The sequence below is a fragment of the Artibeus jamaicensis genome, unplaced genomic scaffold, assembly GCF_021234435.1.
Source record: "Artibeus jamaicensis isolate MK-2021 breed Jamaican fruit bat unplaced genomic scaffold, CSHL_Jam_final scaffold_916, whole genome shotgun sequence".
In the NCBI taxonomy this organism is placed as follows: Eukaryota; Metazoa; Chordata; class Mammalia; order Chiroptera; family Phyllostomidae; genus Artibeus; species Artibeus jamaicensis.
Window position 1 is genome coordinate 730,528 of NW_026522059.1, and position 17,755 is coordinate 748,282.

Sequence of the window (17,755 nt, forward strand, 5' to 3'; positions counted from 1 at the left end):
CCTAATGCCCCTCAGTTCTTCCCTCAGGGACCCTCCTCCTCCTCCTCCCCTCCCCCAGCCCTACCTGGCACCAGATCCTGCCCTCCCTACTGCCGCTAGGAAAAGATCAGATCCACGGTCTGGAAGTTCCTGAGGGCGGGTCTGGAAGTCCCTGAGGGCCGGGGACACTTCGTCAGGCTGGGTCAGAGGTCAGAGGTCAGCACCAGGGAACAGATTCCTGCTGAGTCATCTGCCAGAGTGGGAGAAGAAGCTGCCCTGCCTGAGGGCAGGCACAGGCAGGCCAGAGTGCTGGGAGGCCGCAGTTCTGGGCTGGGGAGTGGCTCCTTTCCAGACCACAGTTCTGGGGTGCAGACCCACAAAAGGAGACAGGCGAAGGAGAGGGCGCTGAGGTCTTGGTGCTGCTGGGTGAACCCAGCAGGGCCGCCTCCAGACCTGATGAGCAGGTTCTTCACCCACCCCTTGCCCCTGGCCCCCAGAGTGTGCACCCTGGGCACTTGGTGCTGGATCCCCTCCCCAGTGAAGTCAGAGGGGACAGTGCACCTTCCAGAGAGTCACTCCCAAAGGTGACTCTCAGTGGGAAGTGCCACCGAGCCCTGCTGGACCTGTGTGTGCTTGTACCATGGAGCCCCCACTGTCAGATGCAGTGTGAGCGCCATGCTGAACAGCCGAGCTGGCCCCTCCGTGCACCCCCACGTGGGAGGCCTCGGTCTGGTCCTGGCAGAGCGAGGACTGTGTGGCTGCCTGTGTGACCAGGGGCTGGCTGTCAGGATAGCGCCCCACAGCGGTGTTGCAGCAGGTTGCCCTGGAACCAGGTGGCAGCTCTGCCCAGTGTCACCCAGGTGTCCCACACTTTCCATCCCCAGAGAAAGGGGACCAGGAAGGTTCCCCAGGTCACTACACGACCATTCCCTGACCCTTCTGGTCAGCCTGGCCCAACTGCATGTGGGGAGGGGCACATCCCGGAGCCATGCGGGAGCAGGAGGGGTGGGGCTCTCCTGGAGGAGGAGGACAGGTGTTCACATGCTCACAGGACACACATGGACGGGCCCCAGGAGCTGATGTGAGGCCCCTGCCTGGCCGGCAGGGCTTTCGGAGACCAAGGTGTGGGTGGAGAGGCTTGCTGGGAGCCCTGGACAGCCTGATGGCTACAGCAGAGGGCTCTGACTTCATGGGGAAAGCAGCGGGAACACAGGGCGGTGACGAGGAGGCTTGAAAAGATCTTGCCACACAGGCCTGGGCTTGGCTAAGACCTGGAACGGGCCTCTAAGCTCACGGGGGGGGGGGGGGGAGGCTGCAGCTCAGGCCTGCAGGGGTGTGAAGGGGCCTGCGGGGAGGGGCTTTCCTCCTGGGGCTCAGAGTGAGACTTTATGGGGTGGGTGCAGGGGTGGCCAGGGGCTGTGGATGAAGCTTAACCTGCCCCCCCCCCCCCCCCCCCCCCCCCCCCCCGCCAGAGGAAGGTAGTGACGATCTCTGTGCTGAGCTCACCTTGGGCCAGGTGTGCCGGCAGGGCAGCCTTGCCAGCTGCAGGTTGCGGGGAAGGCGAGGAGCCAGGGAGGCAAAGGTGCATGGCCCTGGGCCCCTCATCAGGGCTGGACAGGCAGTGTGCCACTCCACTTGTCTGGCCTACACAGTGCCAGGGGCCCACAGAAAGTCATTGTCATAAAATCAGAAGAAAAATGTGAATGTGTAATAAGCCATCCTGGATTGTATTTTCATTATACCAGCAATCACTGGGGGTGGCTAAAGCAGAAGTGCCCGCCCTGAGTGGGGCTCATGTGGAGCCAAAGCTCTGCCTGGGAGCTGGGGCGCCGGGCCCTCCCTGGGTCCTGGTGAGAGCGGGGGCCCAGGTTCAGTGGTCAGAGCCCTGGGAGAGAGTACTCTGCTGATGTTGCCCAGCTAGGGGGCATCCTAGGGTACGGTGTGCCCTGAAGGCCCCCAGGCCTGGGCGCACAGCAGCAGTGTGTCTGCTGGTGACCATGGGGGAGTGGGTGCAGGGCCGCTGCCCTGGTAATGTGTCTCCTTGCCCTGCCCGCAGGCCCCTGGCCCCAACATGGCCCGCCGCTCCCAGAGCTCCTCGCAAGGGGACAACCCGCTGGCACCCGGGTACCTGCCACCTCACTACAAAGAGTACTACCGCCTGGCAGTGGACGCACTGGCTGAGGGCGGGCCCGAGGCCTACAGCAGGTTCCTGGCATCTGAGGGTGCACCTGCTTTCCTGTGTCCCGAGGAACTGGACCATGTGACCCGCCACCTGCAGCCCCCACAGCATGTCACCCACGACCCCCCTGAAGGCAGCCCTCCCAACGTGGACATGGATGGCTCCTCAGGCACCTACTGGCCCGTGAACTCTGACCAGGCAGTGCCTGAGCTCGACCTGGGCTGGCCCCTGACCTTCGGCTTCCAGGGCACCGAGGTCACAACACTGGTGCAGCCACCACCGCCTGACAGTCCCAGCATCAAGGACGAGGCCCGAAGGATGATCCGCTCTGCCCAGCAGGTGCGCTGCCCTGGGCTCAGCGGGCAGTGTGAGACCGCCGGTGCTGGACCTGGGCGGGGTGGGGGCAGCTGCAGCAAGGGCTCTCTGGCCGCATTCTGGGGTCACCAAGGGTCTGCTATCGCAGGCTTCAAGCTGGTTGCTCCACAGAGGTTAGCTTGCTGGTGGTGGTCAGCGCTGGGGAGCTCAGAGGCTCCTGGTGGGTGGGCCTCCCAGCTGGGGTTCATTGTTCACATGCTCGTCTCTGTTCTTGACCCAGCTGAGGGCTGCTTATGCCCCCCGAGCAGCTGGCCAGCAGCAAAGGGGCCTGTCAAACCGCGTAGACAGGCAGCAGGTCAAGATGCTGAAGACCACTGTCTCTGCCCTCAGGGTTGGGGGCGTTAAGACATCCAAGGAGTTGGTGGGACTGCAAGGGTTTCACTCATCTTGCTTTGGCCCCATCCAGCGTTCTGACCCTAGGCAAGCCCGTGGCCCCGGCTGAAGGGCAGCCTTCCATCAACAGGGTGCCGGCCTTGTCCCTGCCTAGGGGTCCGTGAGCCCCCCACTCGGCCAGCAGCACACCTCCTCACCCCACCCCCACCCGTGTCCCAACAGGCCCCACCCTCCCCCGGGGTGGGCTAGTGACCATTTTGTACTTTGCGGGTGATCTAGAGTTATGGCTAGAGAATGGTAGGCCAGCAGAGGTTTCTGCCCCCGGGCCCTGACCCGACCCCGCAGGTGGTGGCCGTGGTGATGGACATGTTCACCGACGTGGACCTGCTCAGCGAAGTACTGGAGGCCGCTGCGCGCCGGGTCCCCGTCTACATTCTCTTGGATGAGATGAACGCGCAGCACTTTCTGGACATGGCTGACAAGTGCCGCGTCAACCTGCACCACGTGGATGTGAGTGGCGGGCAGGGGAGGGGTGTGCAGGGAAGGGAGGAAAACCCCTAGATACACCAAGCGCCTCTCTCTCCAGTTTCTGCGCGTGCGCACTGTGGCAGGCCCCACTTACTACTGCCGCACTGGGAAGTCCTTCAAGGGCAACGTAAAGGAGAAGTTCCTCTTGGTGGACTGTGCCGTGGTGATGAGTGGCAGCTACAGGTGCGTGCAGCCCCCGCAGCCCCAGCACCTCCCCACCCAAAGGCCTCCTCTCCAGAGCCCCTCTTGGCCTCTGGTCCCGCCCCGCCTGCTTCTGTGCTGGCTGCTCGGTCCGCCCCGCCCACCCCCCCCCCCCCCGCTCTGGCTCCGCCCCCAACTCTGACTCTGGCCCCACCCCACCCCCAGCTTCATGTGGTCCTTCGAGAAGATCCACCGCAGCCTGGCACACGTGTTCCAGGGTGAGCTGGTCTCCAGCTTCGACGAGGAGTTCCGAATCCTCTTCGCACAGTCTGAGCCGCTGGTGCCCTCGGCCGGGGCGCTGGCCCGCATGGACGCTTACGCCCTAGCTCCGTACTCGGGGGCTGGGCCCCTCATGGGCGGCCCGGGGATCGGGGCGCCAACCCCCTTCTCCTTCCCCAAACGAGCGCACCTTCTGTTCCCACCGCCTAGGGAAGAGGGCCTGGGCTTCCCCTCCTTCCTAGACCCTGACCGCCACTTCCTGTCTGCTTTCCGCCGGGAGGAGCCGCTGCGGATGCCCGGCGGCGCCCTCGAGCCACACGCGGGGCTGCGGCCACAGCCACGACGGTGGGATGCAGAGGCCGGGCCAGGTGCTGAGCTCGCAGGCCCGCGGGGTTTCTTCCAGGGGCGGCACCTGGAGATGGACTCCTTCAAGCGGCACAGCTACACGGCCGCTGACGGCACTAGCGGCGCTGTAGAGAACTTTGCAGCAGCACGGCAGGTGTCGAGACAGACGTTCCTCAGCCATGGCGACGACTTCCGCTTCCAAACCAGCCACTTCCACCGCGACCAGCTTTACCAGCAGCATTACCAGTGGGACCCACAGTCTGCACCCATGCGCCCGCAGGGCCTATTCGAGAAGCTTCGCGTTGGCCGCCCGGGCTTTGCAGATCCCGAGGACTTCGCTTTGGGTGCTGGGCCACGGTTCCCCGAGCTTGGCCTGGATGGACACCAGCGGCTGGACTATGTGCCATCTAGTGAGTCGCGCGAGGTGCGCCATGGTTCGGACCCGGCCTTCGGGATCGGACCCCGCGGCCTGGAACTCGGTGGGGCCCCACGCCCCAACCTGGGCCAGCGCTTCCCCTGCCAGCCAGCAGCAAAGCTGGGCCCTGAGACTGGACCGGAGGCCGAGCCTGAGCACAGGGGTGGGCCGGAGGGGCGGGCAGGGCTGAGGCACTGGCGCCTTGCCTCCTACCTGAGCGGCTGCCATGGGGAAGACACGGGCGTGGAGGGCCTGCCCATGGAGACCGAGGCCTTGGAAGAGGATGTGCTGGCTTCCCCGGGGGGCAGGGCGGCTGCTGGGGACCTGCTTCCTTCAGCCTTCCGAGTGCCCGTGCCCTTCCCGGCCAAGGGCCCAGTGCCCGGCCCTGGCAGCGGTGGTGGCGAGGGCCCAGAACGTGAGGGCCTGGAGGAGGCAGGCCTGGCCAAGCAGGACTCCTTCCGCTCACGCTTGAACCCGCTGATCCAGCGCAGCTCGCGACTTCGCTCCTCACTCATATTTGCATCGCAGGCTGAGGGCACCAGTGGGGCCACCACCGAAAAGGTGCAGCTGCTGCACAAGGAGCAGGCGGCCAGTGAGACTCTGGGGCCTGGGGGCGAGGCCGTGCGCTCTGCTGCTTCCACCAAGGTGGCCGAGCTCCTGGAGAAATATAAGGGTCCCGCTCGTGACCCTGGCGCCACAGGGGCTGCAGTCACTGCTACCAGCCACAGCAAGGCTGTCGTGTCCCAGGCGTGGCGGGAGGAAGCGGCAGCAGGGCCCGGGGGTGCAGGTAGTGAGCGGCGCAGCCTGGAGAGCTGCCTACTTGACCTTCGAGACTCCTTTGCACAGCAGCTGCACCAGGAGGCTGAGCGGCAGTCGGGAGCTGCCGCCATCACTGCCACCCAGCTGCTGGACACACTGGGCCGGAGCGGCACCAACAGGTTGCCTTCCCGCTCCCTCTTGGCCCAAGGCCTCTCCACCTCTCCACAAGGGCGGAACAGTCCCCCTGTGGAAGCTCCGCACTCAGAGCCTAAGGGGAGTCCCACCTCAGCCTACCCGGAGCGGAAGGGGAGTCCCACGCCTGGGTTTTCCACCCACAGAGGCAGCCCGACCACAGGATTTACTGCTGAGCAGAAGGGGAGCCCCATCTCAGCCTACCCTGAGCCCAGGGGCAGCCCTGTCCCCGCCTTGCCTGAGCGCAAGGGCAGTCCAGTTCCTCCTGTGCCAGAGCGCAGGGGAAGCCCAGTGCCTGCTGTGCCGGAGCGCAGGAGCAGCCTCACTGCTGCCTTCTCCGGAGAGTCTCCGAAGACCGGCTCTGCGGAGGAAGCGCCCACTGGCCCAATGGAGGTCCTGCGCAAGGGCTCCCTGCGTCTCCGGCAGCTGCTGATTCCCAAGAGTGAGCGGCGTTCAGAGGATGACGGCAGCTTCCATGCGCCGCAGGAGAACGGGCGGCCTGAAAGCCCTCTGCGCCCGTCGCTGAGCCGTGGCGACAGCACGGAGGCTGCCGCTGGAGAGGAGCGGGGCCCTCGGGCGCGCACGGCCTCTGCCACGGCCAACGCGTTGTACAGCAGCAACCTGCGGGATGACACGAAGGCCATTCTGGAGCAGATCAGCGCCCACAGCCAGAAGCACCGCGGAGGCCCCGCCCCCTCCCCAGCCCACAGCAGTCCTGAACTAGACCGCCCACCAGCAGCGGGCGGACTAGCCCCTGACATGTCCGACAAGGACAAGTGCTCAGCCATTTTCCGCTCCGACAGTCTGGGGGCCCAAGGCCGGCTTAGCCGAACGCTGCCAGCCAGTGTGGAGGAGCGCGACAGGCTGCTTCGCCGCATGGAGAGCATGCGCAAGGAGAAGCGCGTCTACAGCCGCTTTGAGGTCTTCTGCAAGAAGGAGGAGGCTGGTGGCCCTGGGGGAGGGGATGGCCCGGCAGAGGAGGATGCCAGGGACAGCAAAGTGGGCAAATTTATGCCCAAGATCCTGGGTACATTCAAAAGCAAGAAGTGAGTCTCCTGGCCCCCCACCCAGGCCAGGGAGCTGCATCGCTGCTTCTGGCCAGGCAGAGCACCTAGCCCTCGGCCCAGGAGTTGGGAACTTGGCTGCGCCCAGCTAGTGTGCAGCTCCACTCAGGGCCCCCAGGGGACACTCTGCCTCTTGCCCCGTCTTCCCCGTGTTGGGGCCAAAGCTGCTCACTGCCCCGTGCCTTATTCCCCCCATTCTCACCTCTTTAGCACCTTGCTCTCTAGGCCCCGCCTCCCTCTTAGCATCTCCCTCCAGCCTCTCTGGGTTTCAGGTTCCCTCTGGGCCTTCACTCCTCACTCACCTCAGGGACCCATCTCTCTGTGCCTTAGTCCCCAGTTCCCGGGGGCCCATGTCTCAGGGCCGCCCCTGCCCAGGGCCTCTGGGCTGCGCTGCGGCTGCACTCTGCTGCCCTTGTGTGGCCCCAGCAGCTCCAGACTCGGTCCTCCACCTTCTCAGGACCACTGTCTCCATCTCGGGCAGCTGGGGCTTCCTACCCTGTTTATCTACATCCTGACCCCTTTCTTGGTGGCCCATCCTTTTGCTGTGGGGAGGCAGAGGACCCTGGAAGGGCTGCCCTGCCCCCAGGGAAGACCTGAAGCAGAACTGACCCCGGCCCCCCCCCCCCCCCCCGCCCGGTAAGGCTCCTGGCCAGGAGTGACTGCACCAGGCCTCAGTGGTGGGTGATGTGTTGCCCCAGCCTGGTGAAGGGCCCAGGCAGGCAGCCTGGCTGTGGGATGCTTGTGCCTGAGCAGGTGAGGTGAAGGCAGAGGACTTGGCTCGGTGGCACCTGAGTGCCAGCCCACTGGGGCATGTCCGTGCCCTGCGGGTGCCCTGTCCTGCAGCCTCTCTCACCAGCCTGCAAACTCCGGCCAACGTCCCCACTTACCTTTCCTGGATCTTCCTCAACATTAGAGAGTAATTGGAAATGACACATTTTGGTACCAAATGCTTAGAAAGTCTCCCCACCGTAGGTGCTACAATTGTAAAACGAGTGCTTCTATTTTTTTAAGTAGCTTTTTAAGTTTTACTTGTAAAAGCTCCAATCACTGCAGGGAGAAGGGTGTGAGGAATGAGGGGGCTGAGAAGGTGGCAGTTCTGACTCCGGGTGCAGGTCTACCCTGACAGCTCAGAGTCCAGTCACCAAAGCTACCTTCCAGGTGGGGGTGACAGCAGGGACTTTTGTCCAGGTGACAAAGGTCATGGAGAACTGAATGAGCTGGAATTTGATGGCAAATATTCCCATGTGGTCTGATGGGGGAGGTGCCCATGAGGGAAGTGGAGCCTTCTGGTCTCCAGAGACCAATGGCTGGGGGCCCTTGGAGCCCCCTGAGCCCCCCGTCTGTGTCCCCATCTCTTGCTGAATTACACACCACCTCAAATGTGATTCTTAACATTTTGGTGTTAATAAAACACGACAAAATATTCCAACACACCCCCAGACGTGTAATATATAACCAGCCCACTACATATTGCAACCTCCAGCCTCAGCACCGGCTGCCCCTTCCCTGCCCTCCCCCCCGGCAGACCGCCTTGGGTGCTGTGGGCCCAGAGGGAACGGGCCAACCAGGTAAGCAGAGGGGTCCTTGGGAGGGGGTGGGCCCTGGGAGAAGGGTGGTGTGACCTCAGGGAGTGGCTTCAAAGGACAAAAGACAGGCGTAGGCTGCGGGTATCCGAGATTTTATCAGAGGAGGTAACTTACGGGCTGCAGTGGGGAGCTCACTTTCCCTGAAAAGGACTAACTTCCGGGGACCCAAGGCGACAAGCAGAGCAGGGGCAAGTCTTGGGATGCCTGGCTGAGCAGCGGGTGCAGAAACTGCAGGGCCGAGTACCAGGCAGGGATTGCGGCTCACGCATGGGGTCCCGGGAGCAGGGGCAGGCGGCCCAGCGCCGAGCGGCAGATGGTGCCATAGGCTTGTGAGTAGCCCCCGAACGCGGCCCTCGCGGCCCCCTGGGCGCCCTGCGAGGCGGAGGCTCCGAACATCTTCCGGCCAGGACGGGGCTCAAGCCGGACTTCCGCAGGAGGTGGGAGCGAGGCCTGCACACAATTGGGGACCCTCATGAGCATGCGTCAGAGGGGAGGGCCTGATGGGAGTGGCCCCAGGGTCTGAGAGGGACGCAAAGTTGCTGTAGGACTCGTGGACTGCAGGGTGGCGCGCTCACCTGTTGCACGGCGGCCGGTCTCGCCCCACGGCCTCGGTCTGGGTCCCTCCGGATCAGAGCCTGGATGGCCACTTGGGCGTTGGCCTGCAAGGTCAGGGAGGGCGCCGCTCCCTGCATGCGGGGCTTCACCTGGGAAGCACGTAGCTGAAGGTCCCTGGTAGCCCGCGGTGCCGTGGGCCCTGAGAAAAGCACTTTGGGGGGAAGGGGTCCTCCCGGGCCCACCATTACATGACCTACCAACGGGGGTACTGAGGGGCACTCCATCCGTGCCCCGGGGGACCTTGCCTCTCTCCCTGGACCTCCTGGGGGCGGATGCTGAAGCAGGGGGTCCGACCTCTGCCTGGGGACATTCTCGGCTCCGCGGGGATCGTCTGTGGGGTTGGCAGATCAGTCCCCGGGCTGGGAGCCTGGGCCGTGGGCGGCGCGTGGCCCCACAGCAAGGGGCAGGTTGCTCGGGTCACACACCAGGTGCGGGGCTGGGGCCAACACTGTGCTGAGCGCCCTGTCCAAGGTCCTGCGTGGGCCCACCGGAAGGCAGCTGGGGGCCGGCTGCAGGGCTGAGGGCGCACGCCTGGGGCATGCCCCCCAGGCCCTCCTCCGTCCGGTAGCCCCTGCGCTCCAGGACCGTCTGCGGGGGAGGTGGGGGCGGGGGGAGTCGCTCAGAGAGGTGCAGCTTGGATGTGAGAGCATCGGCATCGGGCATCGCTTAGGCAGGGGAAGGTCTAGAGGGGCGTGAGGACGGGGTACTGGGGGCTCACAGAGCAGAGCACCTGGTAGAGGTGGCTGCGGTACTCGGCGGCGGTGAGCTGGGCTCCCTCGGGCACCGGGAGCCGAACGTGTGCCTCCAGCGACCACTCCTGGGCTGGGCAGTGGAACCTGCGGGGAGCCCCCCAGGCGGGTGCAGGAGCAAGGCCAGGGTCAAGTGAGCCTCTCCCAGGAGCCCAGGCCCGGCAGTGGGGACCCTCCCGCGCCTACCTCCGCACATAGGGGTGCTGCAGCGCCTGGGCCGCGGTAAGCCGCTTGTCCGGGGCAAACACCAGCAGTCTCCTGAGGAGGTCCAGGGCCTCCGGGGGCGTGTCGGCCGGCAGGAGGGCCTCCAGCGCCTGCTGAGGTCTGTGGCGCGGTGCCTGTGGGTCGCCTCCTTTCCCGGGGGCCTGGCCCTCCCCACCACCACCTCTCTGGCCCCAGCTGCACCTTGTCCCTGCCCCACCTAACTAGCTGTCCCCTGGACATTCGCACAGCCCCCAGGCTGCCTGGGAGGGTCATCGGATCCCTGCTGGGCCTTCCGGTCCCCTCCTGCCTCCCACACCCACTCAAAGCAGCTCCTGCAGGTTCCTACCCGGGACTGGGCCCACATGGCGGGGGGGCTCTTTTTTAAAGTATTTATTTATTTATTTATTTATTTTTAGAGACAGGAGAAAGGAAAAAGGGAGCGAGAGAAGCAACTGGGGACCCGGCCTGCAACCCAGGCAGGTGCCCTGACCAGGTATCCAACCAGCGACCTGTCTGAGCCACACCAGCCAGGGCCTCCGTTCAGCACGACCAGAGGCTGCTGGGTGGGTGTCCTGACAGGTTGGGGCAAGGATACTACGGTAAGAGCTGGACTCACGTGCCTGCACTCACCGAGCCCCCACGAGGTGCAGGATCCAGGCACTGTGTTCTGAGCCCAGAGCCAGGAGGCCTGTGGGGTGGGTGGCAGGAAGCGCTGTGGTCCAGTGGGGCAGCTCAGGGAGGTCTTGTCCTCCGGAGTGGCCTTGCTCCAGGCCTGGGGCTGTCTGGACCTGCGCACGCCCACCTGTGCCTGCCTGTGCACGTCTTACACTTTCAACACGAGGCCATGCTCACATGCTTTCTCCTTGCGGGGAGCCCCTTGCCCTCTGCACTATGAAAAGTAGAGACTTGGGGAGAGAATGGGGTCCCCCCACCTGATCCTTTCCTCTCTCGCCTCACCCCCTCCGTCAGGGAAGAGGATGGGTACCACTTCCCCCCTACCACGTCCCCTAACCGCCTCTCCTCAGTTCCTAGCATGGGGGTCGGGGGGCGCCCCGTCACCACTGGGAGGACTGGAGCTCTGGTCCCGACCTGGCTGGGCCTGCTTTGCAGATGGGCTGGTCGCTCCCTGGACACCCTGACACTCCCTGGGCCCAGCCTTCTCCAGGCCGTGAGACTCCTGGACCCTCCCCATCAGGCTCCCCACCAGCCCTGGTCTGTCATGTGCTGTGTCCCCAAAGCCTGTGCTCTTGCCCAGCGGACCCCGCACACACTCACCCTCCTTGGATGGTGGTGGGATGGTCTGGAGGATCAGCTCCAGCTGGTGGAGTGTGGACCTGCCAGGGAACAGGGGCCTCCCCCGCAGCATCTCTCCCAGGATGCAGCCCAGGCTCCACATGTCCACCCCGGGGGTGTACCTGGAACAGAGACATTCAAGGAGGCAGGGCCTAGGGTGCTGGGAAGGGATGGTGTGGAGGTGTAGGAAGGCCCCGGGGGCCTGGCTGGGCAAGAGGGCACAGGGACTGCTGCAGCGGGAGGTGGCGACGGAACAGGTTGGTGTCACTGTTACCAGCTCGAGGACAGCAGCACCTCTGGAGCCCGGTACCAGCGCGTGGCCACATACTCGGTCAGGGCCTGGCCCTCCGGCCCCTCGGGGAGGCCACTGAGGGAGCGGGCGAGGCCGAAGTCACAGAGCTTCACCAGGCAGCTGGCATTGAGGAGAACGTTGGATGGCTGGGGGAGAGGAGGCGGCTGGGGGTGAGGAGCCAGGGCAGTGGGCTGGGCGCACCTGGGGCGGGGCCCGCGTGCAGCGCTCGCTCCCACCTTCAGGTCCCGGTGGATGACACCTCCCGAGTGGATGAACTTGGTGGCCCTCAGCAGCTGGTGGAAGATGTAGCATCTGTGGACATCCCGCAGCAGCCCCCCCTTGCAGATGACAGCATTCAGGTCCGTGTCTGGGGGGTCGTGCAAGTGCGTGAGTGGGGGCCGGGCTGTCCCGGGGGCACCAGGCAGGCAGGGGCACCGCTGCCCGCCCACAGTCTGCAGTCCCAGGTCCCACTGGCCACCCTCGGGGCTATGTCCTGGGGGAACACACAGGCATCTGGGTTCTGCCACTGTCTTTGTTGGTACGGCCAGAAAGAAGTGTCGGGGCTTTTTTTATGATTCTCACTTGAGGACATTTGTCATTGCTTTTTAGAGAGAGGACTAGAGAGAAACAGCAACACCGATCTGTTGCCCCCCAGATGTGCCCTGACCAGGGATCGAATCTGCAGCCTTTTGGCCGTGGGTCAACTCTCCAACCAAGCCACACCGGCCAGGGCTATGGGATTATTTTTAATGCTTCGTTTTATGCCCTTTTCTTATAAAACGAGTAGAAAAAGGAAGGTGCAGCTGCAAACAGCAGACGAAGCAGGAGCCTCGTGCGGATGGTGGGGTCGTGGTGCCGACTGCCAGTCACCCAAGGGCTGGCATGTGCCAGCTGTTTGTCCTTGGGCACAGGGGTGCTGTCCCAGCTGAGGGTGCTGGCCACTGTGGGGACCTGAGCAGCAGAGGGACACACAGACGAAGCTGGGTTAGGACAGCGGGGAGGCTAGGGGCTAACGGGGCCTTGCTCACCCATAGACTCAAACACCAGGTATATGTCCTTGTCATTCTCTGCCCGGACCACATCCAGGAGCCTCACAATGTTTGGATGGTCCCCAAATTCCTGGAGAGAGAGCCAGAGGCTGTGCTCTGGGGTGAAGGGGTGGGGTGGGCCCTGCCCTCCCCTCCCCTGCCCTCCCCTCCCCTCCCCTCCCCTCCCCTCCCCTCCCCTCCCCTCCCCTCCCCCCCCTCCCCTCCCCTCCCCTCCCCTCCCCTCCCCTCCCCCCCCTCCCCCCTCCCCTCCCCTCCCCCCCCTCCCCTCCCCTCCCCTGCCCTCCCCTCCCCTCCCCTCCCCCTGCTTTGGGGAGACTGACCTGGGGAAATGGGCACTCACCTGGAGCAGCACGATTTCCCGGAACGTTCTCTGGAATGAGACAGAAACACAAGCGTGTGTGCAACCAGAAGGACCCAGAGGTCCTTCACCCATTCACACTCACCCACTGTACTATGGGGACCACTCCTCAGAGCCATGCCAGAATCCGGCTGTGGCTGGGCTCCCAGGCACCAAGGCAGCTGCCTGGGGGCCGGGGAAGCTCACAACCCTGCCCCCACCCTGCTCCACGATGCCTCCCTCAACTACCTGGGCATCTGTCTTATCCCTAAAGGCCTCCAAGATCTTCTTGATAGCCACGACCTCGCCAGTCCTCCGATCCACTGCCTTCCACACAATTCCGTAGGCCTGGGGAGGAAGAGGTCAGCCTCCCACCCCACCAGCGCCCCCACCTGGCTGCTCTGCAGACACGCTCCTCCTTCCCACCCTGGCTGCTGGGAGGAGTGCGGTGAGGCTGTGGCTCCGGGTGAGGCCCCTGCCGCGCCCCTGCAGGCTGCCCAGGAGCCCAGCCCCTCGGAGGAGGAGGGGACAGGCAGCAAGGGCAGCGGAGACCAGTGTGGGCTGGATGCTGGGGCGGGACCCTTCTGCAGGCCCCCTAACCCCTCTCCCACACACTCCGTTCCGTCTCTTAGCAAGTCCTATCGGCTCCTTCGGAATTCACCAGAATCCAGCCGTTTCTACCACCTCTGCTGCCCCCGCCCCAGGCCGAGCCACCTGTGCGTCGTGCCTGGTTAGTGGAGACTAACATTTTGACTAACCTATCTGGCCCCGACCCCCGTCTGCAACAGTGGGCAGGGTGGGCCCTGTAAACGGCTGCCACCTGCCACTGCTACCCGTGTCACTAACAGTAGAAGCCGAAGTCCCCAAAGTCCCGCATGATCGACCCCTCCCCGTCCCTCCTACCCAGCCTCAGCAGCTCTGCCGGTCCTCCCGCAGCCCAGCGGGGTCTGACCCCGGGGCCTCTGCGCTCACTGCCTGCCCTGTCTGACCCGCTCCTTCTCCCCCACAACACACACCCACAGCCACACACCTTCACATACACACTCACACACAATTCCACCCGCTCACTCTCAATCACACACACACGGACTCACACACGCCCCCGGCTCCCACTCCACGCCCACCGCATTCACCAGCTCAGGCCCTCCTGCCCTCCCTCTCAGCGATGGGAGCAGGGGCAGGAGGGCGGGGGCCGAGGTTGAGCGAGACTAACATCACGCCTGAGGCTACTGGAGCCCTGGCTGTCCCCGGCCTCCCAGAGCCACGTCCCTGACAAGTTTCCTGGGAGCGGGCACTGTGGGCGCTGTTACAGAAAACTAAGGCTCCGGGACCTTGCCCAAGGCCACGCCTCCAGTCGGTGGAGGAGGCCAGACGCGAGCCTAGGGGTCCCCATGGAGTCGGAGGAAACAGACCCTGAACTGGCCTTGCAGGTGGCCTGGCCCCTCGGAGGCCCGGTTGCTTTCCCGGGCTCACCCCCTTCCCAAGCCGCCGCTTCAGCAGGTATCGCTGGGCTACGTGAGGATCCACCTCGGCCGCCTGCATGCTGGCGGGTGGGCGCAAGATACCTGCACACCTCAGCGCGGCTGGAACTGTTGAACCTGGTTGCCTTGGGAACCGGCAGTGGTGCCTCCCTGGTGCTTGTGCAGGGCTGGGGGTGGGGCCTGCAGCTCAAGCTCCGCCCAGTCCAGGGCCACCCAGGAGCATCTTCCCGCAGCACCGTCCCTTGGGTGGCACCACTCCAAACCCCGGTCCCGGGAGAAGGGGCTCTTTTATGCCCTCCGTCCCAAGGAACCTCGGCGTCCGACAGAACCTTCTCTGCCAGCTCTGGGCCGTGGCACGGGCGGTGCGCAGACCTGGAACGTTCCTTCCCGCTCCGCTGCACTTCCTCCGGGCTCTGGGACGGTGGTGCTGATGGTTAGGGGGTCATTTGCGGGCAGCGCCCCCTTGCGGAGCTGTTTGGGGTTAGGGGCCGCGTCAGGCCCACCCAGGGCGAGTGGCCGGACTGAGCAGGTGCTGGGGCACCGCGCCGAACCTGGGGCCGTTCCTCGTGGCCGAGAGAGCAAAGCTGGAGGAGGGCAGGTTGTCAGACGGGCTGAAAAGAAAGCCAGGTGAGGGCCTTGGCCAGGGGAGGAGGTGGGAGCAGATATAATCCTGACGGCCGGACAGACTGAAGGGAACGAGCGCTGGGCTCGCTCATGGAGGCTCCAATGCCCGAGTGGCGCTGTGATCAGGCCCACCCCGACCCCTCCTTCCCCACCTTCGCCCATGAGCCCCAGAAGGGGTGTTGACGCTGCCATTGTGTTACTGTGCGTGTGGCCGATAAGCAGAATTGTTCCAACATGAGTGAATTATCAAGTCAATATTTAGTGGACATTTGACTCATCCATTAGTTGTATTATTTTATATTTTAATTTTTTAATCAATTTTAGAGAGATCTGGAGGGGGAGAGAGAGGAACATCGACGTGTGAGGGAAACGTCGATTCCCCGCCTCCTGGGCTGAACCCACAACCTAGGCGCGTTCCTGGCCAGGAGCGGAAGCTGCAGGCTGTCCTGGTGCGGAATGATGCTCCAACTGAATGAGCCGCCTGGCCAGGGCCATCAGTGATTTTAAAATCTGCCTTTATATGTTTCTTTCTTGGGGCCTGTATTTCTACCAACTCCCATTACCCGTTGTTCAAATGTCCTTGCAGACGTCAACCTCGAGAAGAAGGGTTCATTTTCTCATCAATTGCTAGTGAAGAGGAAGTTTGGTCATGTGCGGTGGTGACCTTTGACTTTCTTTTGAGCGAGCGCATTATCAGCCTGGGGTGTTCATCATGCATTAGATAAAAATGGACCATGTATTTATTCAGTTGTTATTAATGTGGGAGAGATTGATCTGTTCCGCTTCTCTGTGCATCACGGACTGATCCCTGTGTGTGCCTGACCCGGGCTGGAACCCACAGCCTCGGTGCATCCGGATGACCCATCAGCCCAGCTTCCGGGCAGGGCCTGACCACGCATTGCATTCGTCTTGGGCTGCTCCGTGGGCAGTAGCGGGAGGCCTGGTTCCTAAGACGCAGAAGCAGCGGGGAAGGTGGTGGTGGTGGGTGGTGGCGGCAGGTCAAACCCCTCAGGCTGAAACAACCTGGTGGGAATCTCCAGCTTCAAACATTACCAGCCTCCTTGTAACCTAGGAGACCAGGCTCGGGAGGTATCCAGGCCCCCAGCTCCCAGGCTGAGGACAGCCCCAGACCAAACACATGGGCCCCACCCTCCTGTGTTGCAGTCCCTGTGTGAGGGCCCCACCCCTCCCCTGCCCTTCAGTGTCAAAGTCCGAGTAGGTAACAGCTGCTGTCCTGTCTGTCACTGTTGCAGCCACTGCCCTTCCTGTCCTGTGCACAGCCTCCCCCACCCTGCTGGGGCAAGCCTAGTGTGTTCCTTGCAGCGCCCAGTTATCCTCTGCTTTGTCCTGCTCCCACGTGGGCTCTGGGCTCAGGTACCCAGGACACTTCGTGCCCCAGGGTCCCACAGGCTCCAGGCTGTTTTTGCTCCTGGGAAGTAAGTGGGTACAGTGTGGCCTGCACTGCGCCATGTGAGTGGGGAGGGCAGAGCGCTTCCTGGAGGCACAACCAAGGCTGGGTGCCGATGCACCCCAGGGCCTGGATCAGGGCTCCCACCTGGGCTGTCCATGGGCCTGTTGTGGCCCTGGCACTGGCTCCAAGGTACTGGGCCAAGGGGGGGGAGGCCACTTGACGAAGGGCCCTGGCCTGACTGCCCGGCCAAGAGCTGGCAGCTCAGGTAGTGGTGGTAGCGGTGGTGGAGGGAACAGCCTACAGGCAGCATGTAGTCTGGGACATAGAGGGGACAGTTTCAGCCCCACCCAGGGACAGCCAGGCTCAGGGCTCAAGGGCTTCGTGCAAGCCACAGACGCACTGGACAGACGGGTCTCCTGGGACCTCGTCACGTTGCTGCTCATTGTCCCCTTTGCCCTGGTCCCTGCTGTCAGCTGCTTCTCATCCAAGGGGCAGGTGCTGGGTGGGGGTGGGGCGTCTGACCGCCAGGCCCCTCAGGGTCCCTTTGTTAGGCCGACACTCAGCATCTGCCCCCCACCCATGGGTCTGAGGCTCCCAGGGCTGAGCTCCAAGGACAGGGTCTCTAGCATGACCTGAACCCACCCTAATACCACAGGTCCAGTTGGCCCTGGCAGGTGCAAAGGCCATGGGCACTGGTCATGGGCTGGCTTCCGGTGGCAGGTTCAAGGGAGGCAGCTCTGCCTCTGTCCCAGGGCACAGGGAAGGGCAGGGCAGAGGGCATAGCTAGAGGGTGTGCAGGCAGTGGAAGGAGCCCACCGAGGTTCCAGCCAAGCCCAGTGCTCTCAGGAGTCCTTGGACAAGCCACTCCATGAGTCAGTTTCTCCATCTGTGAAATGGGAGCAGAGGCTCTGGAAGGGCCTCCCATGTCAGGGCCAGGCACCCTGCTGGACCCAGCGGGTTATTCGCGAGGAGGGGAAGCTCACCCAAGTCTCAGGAGCTGAGCAGGGAGGGTGTCCAAGGCAGCGGGGCCAGAGGGGTGTTGTGAGAAGCATCCCCGGAAGAAGCTTGGGGACCTTCTGTTGCAGCCTGGACCTCCAGCAGAGAGCGCTGTGGGGAGGAGACCTGGCCAAGGTATGGGGTGGGGGAGGGGCCTTGGCAGAAGCTGAGCAGACTATTCGCGCCCCTTCCTCCCGGGGCCTTTACAGCTCAGTGACCCCACCAAGAGGTGAGTGACACCCCCAGACCCTCCCCAGCCTGAGTCCGAGGGAGACCTAGTTTTGGTCCCTGGGAGGACAAAGACCACTGTCTATTTCACGGGAGGGGGTGGGGATGGAGACTCTGAGGATGGAGAGAAAAAACACAGGTAACACCTGGTTTTGAATTTGGACCCTTGGAGGCGAGCTCTGTCTCCCTTGGGCGGCGGCGGGACCTGGTGCTCATCAGAGACACCCTTTCCCCAACACACTGAGGCAAAACAAAGGCCTCCGGAGGCCCAGGGCGAACGTTTCATTTCGCCTCCTGGCGG

The 17,755-nt window shown here is 63.8% G+C and overlaps 3 protein-coding genes across 5 annotated transcripts in view; 1 reads left to right on the plus strand and 2 right to left on the minus strand.

Annotated features, from left to right (window-relative positions):
• IQANK1 (IQ motif and ankyrin repeat containing 1) overlaps positions 1-139 on the minus strand; it is an 18,587-nt gene extending 18,448 nt beyond the window's left edge. The window contains exon 1 of one of the 2 annotated variants that reach the window (XM_053660995.1): positions 65-139. The gene's annotated coding sequence lies outside the window, so the exon portion shown is untranslated. The remainder of the gene's footprint in view (positions 1-64) is intronic. The other variant, XM_037166597.2, reaches the window with a different exon arrangement.
• FAM83H (family with sequence similarity 83 member H) overlaps positions 1-8,018 on the plus strand; it is a 9,054-nt gene extending 1,036 nt beyond the window's left edge. For both annotated transcript variants that reach the window (XM_037166496.2, XM_037166497.2), the window contains exons 2-5: positions 2,036-2,497; positions 3,212-3,376; positions 3,453-3,577; positions 3,761-8,018. In XM_037166496.2, coding sequence (XP_037022391.2) covers positions 2,051-2,497; positions 3,212-3,376; positions 3,453-3,577; positions 3,761-6,575 — 3,552 coding nt within the window. In that variant the 5' untranslated portion in view covers positions 2,036-2,050 and the 3' untranslated portion in view covers positions 6,576-8,018. The remainder of the gene's footprint in view (positions 1-2,035; positions 2,498-3,211; positions 3,377-3,452; positions 3,578-3,760) is intronic.
• Positions 6,060-14,256, minus strand: MAPK15 (mitogen-activated protein kinase 15). The gene is made up of 15 exons (XM_053661000.1): positions 14,188-14,256; positions 12,964-13,062; positions 12,718-12,747; positions 12,357-12,447; positions 11,565-11,695; positions 11,311-11,474; positions 11,019-11,158; positions 10,374-10,431; positions 9,726-9,863; positions 9,521-9,626; positions 9,216-9,378; positions 8,988-9,121; positions 8,751-8,879; positions 8,290-8,625; positions 6,060-6,146 (listed from the first exon to the last, which is right to left on the minus strand). The coding sequence occupies exons 1-14, from the start codon at positions 14,254-14,256 to the stop codon at positions 8,437-8,439; spliced, it is 1,641 nt and encodes a 546-aa protein (XP_053516975.1). The 3' UTR covers positions 6,060-6,146; positions 8,290-8,436.
• Between the last annotated feature and the right edge of the window lie 3,499 nt (positions 14,257-17,755).